The sequence below is a fragment of the Opisthorchis viverrini genome (assembly GCF_000715545.1).
Source record: "Opisthorchis viverrini unplaced genomic scaffold opera_v5_5, whole genome shotgun sequence".
NCBI classification, from domain to species: domain Eukaryota; kingdom Metazoa; phylum Platyhelminthes; class Trematoda; order Opisthorchiida; family Opisthorchiidae; genus Opisthorchis; species Opisthorchis viverrini.
This window is the reverse complement of record NW_008751661.1, coordinates 376,789-388,720: the sequence shown is the minus strand read 5'-3', so window position 1 is coordinate 388,720 and position 11,932 is coordinate 376,789. Positions and strand designations below refer to the sequence as shown.

General features: G+C 42.7%; 1 protein-coding gene across 1 annotated transcript in view; it reads left to right on the top strand.

The window, feature by feature from the left end:
- T265_00488 (hypothetical protein) overlaps positions 1 to 1,863 on the top strand; it is a gene marked incomplete at both ends in the record, with an annotated part of 29,822 nt that extends 27,959 nt beyond the window's left edge. Inside the window, one exon of the mRNA XM_009164292.1 lies at positions 1,065 to 1,863. Coding sequence (XP_009162556.1) covers positions 1,065 to 1,697 — 633 coding nt within the window. The remainder of the gene's footprint in view (positions 1 to 1,064) is intronic.
- Between the last annotated feature and the right edge of the window lie 10,069 nt (positions 1,864 to 11,932).

Genomic DNA, 11,932 nt, shown 5'->3' with positions numbered 1-11,932 from the left:
AGTGCTCAGTTTACTTTTAATCAGCACCCTGTGGGGAGTAAGTGTTCAACTGCTGACCGCAAGAACATGAATCCGAAACTCCCTGGAGTTTCATGAAATCAGCACTGATGACGATTCGTAAAAAGGATGAAACAGTTGTACAGTGCTTCTCAGTTTTTCAGCATACACTAACTTCACTTACAGGATAAAATTCCAGCAGGAAACTTCCTCTGTATGACTCAGGTCATATCCAACTCAATTAGACAGATTCGCCTGCATTGAAGTTGAACTTTCATGATTTCTTGGGCTGCGTACGCCTTACGGTTATCATAATCCCTTGGTAGTGTAGGTATTTCGTCACAATCTGTGCATCGGGGGTAAAGACCAGACTATTGTAATGTTTGTGCTTAGCTGACTGGTAGCCGGTTTACATGCATTTATCGCAGGCAACCTGTTTCTTAGTGCTTCTAGACCACTTGTTCAATAAATTTTCACGTGACGTAACATCAGCGACATATTGTATTCCTTGCCAAAGACATTCAACTACTGACGCTAAGCTTGATCCAGAGCGGAACTTACTGACATGGCACAGAACACCATTCGCATTATCTCATCAACAACTATCTAACTTCTTCTAGGGAGCTGTAGGTTTCCGAAACCCTTCGACAACAAACTTACGAGTGGTATGTTCCATTACTATATCGGGATGTGTATTCCTAAACACTACAGAATCTTGCTTCTTCCAGCTTCCGAAATTTCTCCTAAATACAATGAGAAATATTCTTCTAGATTGTATTCTGATACTGATCAACAGATGGCAACCCAGTAACCATTGATGAGTTAGTTAAGGCCCAAAATTGAGGCTACCAGTAGTTTGTTTGTATTTGGAACTGGGTGCTTCTCGAATCGTGTACCACGGACAAAGGCGCAGACGACCATTTTCTTTCTCGGCTTCTTAACACTGTTTCTCGGCGGTCATTCGTAGTTTGACTTTACGCGCAGCATAGACGCCAAATTGATCAGTTCACCCGTTTTTTCCATTCCCGCACGATAACATTGCCTTGTTTCCCTCACCATATGCTCAGGCGGGATTGCAATTGTTAAATGACTATGCGTCGCGAGTGCAGTACGCAAACACAGCATCGTTGGAGTCCAAGTCCAAGAGCATTTCCAGTCTTTCGACAAGTTACGATCGAGTTGACATGACTCGAAGTGTGAACCAAAAAGTATCTCCCCCACCGTCATTGCATCGTCCTTTTTGGCCTGGGTCAAATAGCACAGATCGTCCATTGATGGGATCCACTTCTACGATGTGGAGTAACGCGGAAAGTAACAAAGAACTTGGGTGTGTCTCAGGTCGACTGGATGTCCACTCCAGCACGCATAGTGTAGCAGATTTGGAGAAATCCGGGCCAAAGAAACAATCTTCCGAGTGTGGGAACAGTATATCGAGCCTGTTTATGTGTTCCCTCTCCTGGAATAAGGAAGACCGCGCGCCGGCCGGAAAAGACAAACGGCCAACTAGATCATCCTCTGTCAGCAGACCAACCACAACTCGGTCTTTAAAGAAGCGACTGTTTGGTAATGGACCTGCAGCACGTCGTTGCAGCCGTTCAGTAACCCATATCAGTGCTCCATTTGACGTCACTTTGCCCAGTTGGGTACAGGAGCGATGTACCAGACGACTGAGTCATGAATTCACCGAAACAGAAATGTGATCCACAGGCGTAACCAATCAGATTTATATTCCCATGGGGTGAGGAGGTCACCGGTAAATGCTTTCTTCTATTCAGGACATTCACATCAAGTGTGAATCTTATTTGCTCTTTCTTCGTCTCTTTCGCTCTTTCTTTCTTTTCTTTTCTCTTTTGAAAACAGTATTCTGCAGACGAGTGTCCAAATTACAGATTGAGCCTTAAATTCAGATTTATACAGGCTCTCCAAATATTTTTATTTTGTGAGACCACATTAAACTATATTGTACAAATACATTTCTACTTTAAAAAGTATTGTGTTTGAAGCGAAAATTTTACTTCGTACCTTCCCAAGGCGTTCACCGTATGGATAAGGGACTTGATCTCATGTTCGCAGCCGATATTGCGTTGAAATGCCATCACTGATGACCTTTTGCATGTGTTCAAAGAAGGCTGCCATCCAGTCGTCGGAGAATTTCGGTGTACACTCGAAGATTAACTCAAATCAAGATGTACGTCTGGTTTAGTCAGCAGTGCAGATAAACAACTGGAGCACTGCGAACAAGCGGCCACTGGCTCAAACAAGCGAGTAAAGAGCCAATCAGAAGCTGAACCAACTACGGTCAGGTGAAGTAGGGCAGACAGTTCACAGTTCGGAATGTTTTTACACTACTATAAACCCAGAGTTTTCCCTTTATTGGTCTTTGAACAATATTATCACAACTTAGTGTGAACTGATCCGAAACTGAACCTCAGTTTGCACGTACCATCTAGCTTAGTACCTCTCTGTTGCATGGAATCCATGAAGATCCCTACACACAACATTAGACGCTCTGACTACCTTCGTCAAGTCGTTGTATAAAACAAAACGAATAGATGCATAACGCAGAGAAACAGCTTGGTGACCGTTCAAATTCCAATCCAATCTATAGATTCCTTCAGTTATCCTCTAATACAAACCAATCCAGAACGCTTATCCAATAATTTATTTGCGAACTTTACCTCCCTTGTTTGGATTTTTTATGGTTGAGGAACTGAAAAAGCCACCCAAATTTTTGATATTTTCAAGTCACCAAGTTAACTGTCATTGTTATCCAGATGGCACCAATCAGTGAAGGATCTCATTTCACATCAGGTTGATGCTTCCCCGTGCGGTTATTTACAGGAGAGTGAGGTGGAGTGTCAACTGCAAATCGATGCTTTTAGATATGTATGCTTGTCTTACGTGTACCACACTGTCAAGCCACTGGCCTACTGCCGGCAGATTGAGTTGGTATCGTACGTACCTGCGAACAAGGTCTGGTTGTCCCAAAGCCATCAGGGGAGGGCGCACCTCTGATTTCAGGCAGAGAAACCCTAATGTAAGTAAATTCCTGAAGTACACTCACTTGCACACTAAATTGGTGGACATTCTGTTGACTTCTAACTCGAACCGTCGTGCAGCACATTCACTTGAGGAACATCACAAACGCGAGGTTTAGTTGGAATTCAGTTGATTCACCCGTGGAAACCAAATTGGCTTATTCAGCGAATTTCGTAAAACATGGGTTCAACTAGAACATAAGGTTGACGGAAACATCGGAGCTGTAACTTCCTGATGAGCTTCAAGAAGAGCTGTTGAAAAGTTTTCAACAAAATTATGAATACTGTTCCACCACCTTTGTGTTTGTCCATTCCGTATACCATCCATCTTTACGCCTAAAATAATCATGACATCCACTCATCATGTGCTACTAGGCTGTCATGCCGTTTGGCATTCTTGAGACATACTTCCTCAAGTCATTCATTCTAAGTAAGAACCCTTTTTTCAGAAGAAATCACTTCGATTTGAGTCTTGAAGGTGATTTCCATTGGAGTGAACCTATATATTTGTTAGAAGGTATAGTGCCAAAACACGAGTGGTTTGCACCAAAATGTTCCGTGATTGATATTCTTTGAGGCTGGTAATATCCATTACAATAGGTCGCTGACATCTAAGTAAAATAGCAGAAAGTGTTCAGCAAAGTAACTGCGTCAAAGATGGTAGTGACAAACCTCTCGTCAATCAGCTGTGCTTATTCGGTGACTGCCGCCCATACATCACAAGTGACGTCTAAGCACCATCTCATCGAACAGGAGAGGAACACTCACTGTACGGTGCGCTTCCGTTGGATTCTGAACATACCTGTATTGGTATCGTTTTCAACTCAAGACTGTGGCAGCGTTTCTCAACTGGGATGAGTCCTCTAGATAAGGATTTCAGTGGTTCAGAATGAGTTGTGCCCTCGGAAAAACACTGTTGATAACATAGTGGTTCAGTTTATCTGCGATTTGAATCATATAAAATTCCTAATGTAGTGCCCTTTTCGTCCACGGATCACCTGATCTAATCTGTTGTTGGCAGTAGATGGGTGCTAGCACCTCAACTGGCTTTTCATCGTGTCTTGAGCTTATCACTGGAATGCGACAATGCTAAACTAACTGGATGTTGCGAAATTAATCCGTTGTACTTTATCCATGTTCCAAAATAGTCTCATCTAGCAATGTTATGGAATGTAGGTAGCTCTGGTGCGCTGCTTGGTTGTTGATCTGTTCGCCGAGCTTGGCAGTTGGATTGCAAACGTTTCATCACCAATCGAGGTGACATCGTCGGTGCAGGGTTGAGTGGGTGGGTGACCCACCCACCTTGATTGGTGGTGAAACGTTTGCAATCCAACTGCCAAGCTCGGCGAACAGACCAAATAGTCTCATCTGTGCTCAAACTACAATGTTTGTAGGCCAGTATAAGTTGTGCTAAATGAGAGTGACCACTCTTCGTAGACTGGTTGGAGCAACACCAAAGACATTGATAAATTAGGATCCGCTGATGAAAACGAAAGCGGTAGAAGGAAAGAACATCACACAATGTAACGTTATCAGGCCCCCTCTGAAGGTAAGCCATGGTAAAAAGCCTGATTGGCTTATTTCTTTGGGCAAACCGACCTTTCCACTCAGTCAACTCACTCACCCAATTGACGGTCTACATGTCAGTTCTTCGTCTCTTCTCATATTATGGACGGTTGTGAACCTGCTCTGCTTGTTGTCAGGGCCACTCTCATTATGATCAAAACTGCCTTATTTGGTCAGTTAACGTTTAAGCGAACTGTACCTTATTACTAAGAAAAGTTAAGACTTGTTCACACATTTTTTCAGGACATGAAGTTATTGATCAAACATACAGTGGTAGGTCATAAAAATAAAGGGGATTCAACATAAGTTATGCCTGTTGCGAACAACCTATACAGCCTTAGATTGAGTTAACGATCAACAGCAGTATCATCTCGCTCTCATCTACCAGCCACATACAAGGGATTGTATTCTTCGTTTTGTCCGTCTTACGTTTTCTTATTTCGTGGATTTCGAATGGCAAAATCGGCAATCCAAAATAAATGTGAAAAGTGGTAATGTAAAGACAAATAAGTTAAAAAAAAACAACTGGATACTATCCACCTTTGTCATCCGAGGAGAAGTGAGTGCTTTAGCGTGATGAACATTCCTCAGAAATGGTGTGAACTGGAGGTTTTTCAATGGTGACACGGAAAACACTGTGGATGGATAGACCTTCTGGTTAAAATGATCCTGGAGATTGAGGCTCTTGATAGATGATCTGTCGAACTGAGCGAGTGGACTCTTCTATTCCACCTGCTTGGGTTTGTGGGGTAGGCTTAATTACTATGGCTCCTAGAATAATCTCTCTTTTGTTACCCCCTAACGATTCCTGTGAGACAGGATATTCCGCGAATCGGACAATTCCTCTTGGAAACAAGGAAGGAAGGAAGCAAAAATCTGCGTTCATTTTAGTGTATCTTGCAGATAAAGTCACGTCCTGAACAGAACGACGCCAAAATTTTGAGTTTTCTCTGAAAAGCTACCTGAGAAGTGAAAAGAGCTTACAATGGGGCTAGGCTTCAGCGACAAGCCTTGAGGATATTCCTTATTGAAACGATGGGGATTTGGGGTCACAACGGGAGGCGCAAATTTTTTCTAGGGAGAACCTCCAAACTTTCGGTTTTTCAATCAAAAATGGATGCAAAACATTGCGTTTCTGAACCACATAAACCTGGGACCTTCAAGGGACGTCAAAAGTGGGTTCATTTTTTACGCGTGAAATCAAATTTAAATTGTTTCCTGATGCTGCTGATGATTCCCGATAGGAATGAAATTGGTATGCACAGCGATTCTCGGCCTTTCGACACAGACCGTCTTCACTTAGAAGAAGAAATCTGCATTTCAATTCCAAAGTCTCTTCGTACTGTCAACGATATATTGTTATGGAATACAGTTAAGTGGTCAGAATCCCTAACTCCCCAAAGCTTTCATAGCAATGATCGTGAGAGTTTATTTTTTAGTTTTATTCTACTCTACTTATGCTTACCTATAACCAGTCAGTAGGTAGATTTTGAGTGCATCACTTGTCATCACGTCAAGTTGGCCTGTCCACATTGTGAAGCGACCGAAGCGCTCGAAAAGATATTTTGCTCAGGAGAATTTTGCATATTCTATGATTTATCTACAAACTATCAAGGCTCATCACGTGGTCATTTGGACAGTAGCTCTCAGGGACAGTGCAAATGTGGCATAACTACTCTTGAAACACGTTTTGTGGTTTTCATTTCAGTGAAACAACGTTACTCCCCGTATGGTGGTCGTTGGCTTGTTCGCTAGCTAGGCAATGATTGCAAACATTTCATCACCAACCGAGGTGACATTATCAGTGCATTATTGTGGAGCGTAGTAGTGCGTAGCGGTGGGTTGGTGGTTGTGCCCCCGTATGTTTTTTCTGCTAGGTATGTTAATTACAGTTAGCAACTGACCGAATTACAGTCAGCAATTGTAGTTAAATGACTACAAGTTGGTGAGGTCCATCTTTACAAGCGAAGGTACCGGAACGAGGTGTTACACCTGCTCTTCATCTTCACAGCTCATAGACTGTCGCCTGGCAACACACAGATGGAAGGTGTGTACCTCACCAAAGCACCTTTCAATCACACTCAGCATCCCGTACACATCTGTTTGGGAACATGTAACCAGTCGTGTACTAACTAGTTCACATGAAAACTGGAAACAATGTCCCACCTGATACCACATGTGTCAAAAGGACCTCTGGGTGCTATGACTTCGTATCCTGCTTTCCGTTTTTTCGCTGTAACTCTTTGTTATTGGGTCGCAGTGAAAAAAGGAGGCAAAGACCCTGGTGTTGCTTATTCGTGCTGTGGCCATGAAAAATCTTGTCAGAATACACAAAAGCAGATAAGTTTATTTTGGGATATTCATTACTGAAGCCTAAAGAAATTTAGGCACCTGATCTTCAGCTTTCACGTATATACGGCGATCGGCAGCGTTGGTTCCGATCATGCCACAACACTCGTGTGTTTAAACTCAAGCTAACCAGAAAGGCTTGTGGAGGATAGTGGGACGTCAAAAATTTATACTGCAAGAAGTCTAATTCTGAATCACCCTGAAGAGAATGACTGCCTTGTTCTCATCAGCAACGATTGTCCAGGAAAGCATACTTCGAGCACACAATAGTTTGGTAACTAACAGTGCCTCAATACAGCGGAAAGAGGACAACTTGACCTCAAAAATGCCTTCGACCATTTCTCAACACCTTGGATATGTGCAGCCTAAGGTGAATATGTGAGACAAGTTCTTTTGCCAGACAATTGCACTCGTTGCCTTAGTCAGCATCCCCTGAGTTGCAACGTAAAAACCAGCCGTCCTGTGAATCACATTTGTTGGTAAGATGAGGGATTTCTCAAGCATAACTTTTTAGGACCTGGGAGGCACGAGCGGTCAGTATTTTGTGTCCTTATTGTTCCCCACTCCATTGGGGCAGTTCCGGTTTCCAGCCGTCGGCAAGGTGACTGTTTTTCTGTTCGGTTGGTTGTAAAGGCCTCGTCACTGATCGAGGTAAAATCAACAGTAAATATTAGGTTAATGTTACATTGGTGTGTGGGTCTATTCCTCCCACGGCAGGAGCTTCCATCACCTAATCAGCACTTTAGACGAAGTGAGATACTAGTGGAGGTCACAAAAACAACGAGCCCAGCGAATGAGACCCGATACGTAGGAATATCACCAGGAAAAAATAACGCCAGACTATGTGTCCTATGGAACATACAAAATTCTTCGAGTAAGGGCTGAGGATAAAGTTTTCAGTCGGAAAAACGTTACGTCATTGTAAGCTGTGAGCTCGTACCTAACCAGATATATTACTAAATTTTTAGAAGGACAGAGCTGTGGATTCCTTAACCCGATTCCGATGGCCTTAAGAGTTGACAAGATTCTGCATGAGTGTCCATGGCATACTTAAAAGTGTCCCCTTGATAACACGAAATGCACTGCCTTTTACTGCAGGTAATCGGTCTTACTCAAGTGTAAGACGGTAAAGCATGAAGCTGTATGCGTTCTGTCACAAAAAAGCCTTACATTGCGACCAACACATGATGCTCGATACGAGTGTAGGTACAAACACACGCAGGAGTTGCTGGTAGTTTACCTCTCATTCAGAACCTAAAGCCAACGGGTATAAGTCAGACACAAGAGCAAGATAACATCGCTAATATTTCTGGTGATGAGTATATCATCTTCGTCCAACTTAAATTAAAGACTTCGGTAGGTCACATTCTCACCGTATGGACTATCTCTTGGATACTAGTTTCATAAACCGTATATTAAAAGAACTATAATATCTAAGAACTCCAACACCTCCTGCAAGCATTTGTTGAATCAAATCTTTATAGCCATCGCAGCCTGACATTTTACCAAGCCTTTTTTCCGTTTGGGCGTTGACATCGAAGAAATACTACTGATTCATTACCCGAGATAAACTGAACTGGACGAACTGGGAAAGTTCAAGACTTGGATGGAATTGTCTTCGTCGCCTGCAATCACAAAGATTATCCACTTAGCACCATTAGGGTTACGTTGTTGGACAGTGAACCTGATAGTCGAGTTTTGAGCCTTCTCTCGGCTAAATCTCCAAGGCCCCCTTTGTGGTGCCATCATTATGGCCTTATCCTTCGTTGTTACTGCTAAATTGGACGTTGCGGTTGCTGAATAGTTACAAATAACCCAGCGATAATCGCTCAGCTGTAACACCCTTTTGGTTCCCAGATGTATTACCACCTGAAGGAAGCATGAGGGCTGAGATGCCGCCGGGTTGCTCATGCCTATAAAGGAGCGGATGAGATGCTGGGGTTAGATTTGAACCACCAGCCTTGCTGTTCGTATGTTCTTGCCCTATTCACTGAATTATCACGAGCCCTTGCTGAGCAATGAACCTTGCGGATTTGAAACATGGATGCTGGTGTCCTTGAGATCCATCAAGTCGCAAATGTAATCAATCAACTCATCAGGCGGGTGAACAATGAAACCATGTCGGCAGATAACTCGTTATGGTCATTCAATCTCAAATCTTTGACTGGTTCAACGAAACCGAACGTACCCTTCAAACCATTTACTGCTATTTTCCTTCTTACTTGGTGCCAGTAAACAGATAAGCGACCTAGCCACAGAATCACAGGAATCGACTGGCATACAAATTCAGAAGTACACTCGGTTACAGATTACGCTGTTATGAATGAGTGATTCATGTAAATCCCTCACTTGTGATATTCTTCAACTTAATCGGGTGCATAAGGGCCACCCCAAGATGCCGAAGTTGAAGAGAACTCGGAGACTACGGCCACTCAATGAGTCTCAAGTTGTACAAAGCAGGTAGTCAGCTGTCAGTGTCAGCCCTAGTTAGCTACAATCAAGAGAATTAGGCTACTGAATTCCGGGCGTTCAGAAACTGTCAGAAAATTGCGCGTGTGTTCGACTTGCTCTCGCAGTGGAACAGTATTTAATGTCCGCACTCTTTGTCAAGCAGGTCAGCAATTATTCTCCAATCTTTTCTGTCAGGTTCAATACAAAATCTATGTACACTTTATCTTCCAAACACACGTACGAACCTCAACATTATCGGTCCAAATTAAGCTTCCTCACGTTTTACTCAACAAAAGACTATTGAACCTTACTCGTGTAAAGAAACGTTCGCCTAGTTGCATTCCACCACGATACGTACGCACTGTCCTCGTTAAATACTGTTCAGAGTAGATTAAACTCACCTTGCTTACTCGTAATAATCTGGTTCTTAATTGGTCATCTAATGAAATTCTCTTAAATTTTGTGTACCTTCTGGAGGATATTTAGGCTGCTTTGGAGCAGACCTGCTAACATGAGATCGGGGATCATAGGCAGAGATATGACAAATTCAAGGAGCCCCGACGTGTTTCCCAACGATCATGGAATATAACTAGTGATCAGTCGCGATATCAGCTGGAAGTTAGTGACGTCATTTTTCGAACACATTAACACCGTGAATAAGTTGTTTTAGATATTGATTAATTATGCTTAACAGGATTTCGGTTCACGTACCGAACTCCGTCAGTCGCATTCCCTACTAATCATAGCCCAGGATGGAAAAAAATTGATGCGGAAATTCCCCTAATTGAAACCTCTCTCATCATTTCCTATCTTACCAAAGAAAATTCCCATTACTAAAGGGGTGCACTGAACTTTCAACAACTGCTAGCAAATCACCTTCATGTGAACGTGGAACACTGATGTAAATATCATCCCAATGTCCTTAAGATAAACATTTTAAGAAATGGGCGGGAACATGGTCAATCGCCCCTCCTCAAAACAACTTCCTTACTGTTTAGTGCCATGCACGCACTGTTTATGCCCGTTTGTCACCAAGCTTTTTATTGCTCCCAATCAGGCAGGCTAAAATGGCCAGTAGAGCGAGACTGGTCTGGCCAGTTCGAGAAACACGTGGGCTGATTTATGCATGTTTGGATGACCAACCATAGATACAAACGACACTTGGAAACGGAGTGGATGATTAAATGTCTCCGCGCTGACGATGAGATCTTTTCCAAATGTGGTTTGTCTACATGTACTCTCACAGGTTTAAATGGCCCACAATATTCTCTCTTCGCTCCGAACGACCATAAATTTGACCTATAAGGGCCACGGCAGTAAAAAAAAGCCCGAAATATTCCCATTCGACACGTGAGTGTATCACCCAATGGGTCAAGAATTTATCTTACATTAGATTACATTCGCAACAGAACATTTCTCCCATTCCATACTCGGTATAAACATAAGGTAAGCTAGCCATCAGCAGTTTCTCGAACGTTCATTCTGCAAATGAGGGTAGGCTGTACTGAAAAGCAGTGCACATTTCATAATCTCTGTAGTCATTCGAGCCCACAAGTTCTCTGCTAGTAGCTGAATACTAAACCATTCTACCACGAGCGGCTGATCAGGAGTATAACGGAATCGCATCTAGACACGCAAGATACAATACCAGTTGTCTTTCAATCATGGAATTCATATCATGCGGTTATAGACTGACTGGCTCCCACGTAGCTGCTTCTCACACGGGGACTCGAAGCGATTTCTGTGCTACCTATAACCTGCTAGAAGTTCTAGGGCGTCTTTTCTGCTACAGTTTGAACTCCAAGATAGGTTATAATTTTTCGTGGAAATCTAGGGTAAACGAAGCTGGCGTTATAATCAGACCAAGCTTTGGCATAGTTTCGTATATACTTCAGAAACCTCATCACCAAAACTGGGTTCCAACTAACTTTTTTTCAAAGCAGACATCGTAAAGACGTAGCAGCTATTCTTCTATCTATTAATTCGCCATATTTGGTGAGTAAGACTCGTCGTGTTCTGTTTTAAAAAGCCGCATAATGTATATATAGCGTTCTTGAGGGTCATTTTGCGTTCTCCACCTTGTTGCGTTTCCACTCCCTAAAACTCTGCAGCATGCTTGCTGTCAATGTAAAAATCAGTTTGAATAAGCTGTTAAATTACTTGGACGATCAGCTGACAATTGTTGAATAGTCAGAATGTTTAATCCTGACAGTAATATGACTTTGCAGGAGATCCGACAATCAACTGGATATGGGCTTGGATGTGATTGGACGTTTATCGAAAACGCAGCCTAATTCCGAAGGAATCAGGCAGTCAAATGCATTTATTTTTTATTTTAATCATCAGAAGGGCACTGGGGAATCGAACAGGTAAGTCTGCGATTGAGGGTCTCACGCTGTAATTGCACAGACGGGTGATTCCAATGGGCTGTCTTTGAAGTGCTTCCGGTTGGCCTTTGGGAATGAATTCGAAAACTATCTGGGTCAATTATTAAGCTAACACCAATGACTTCTGAGAAAGAAACCGAGTGA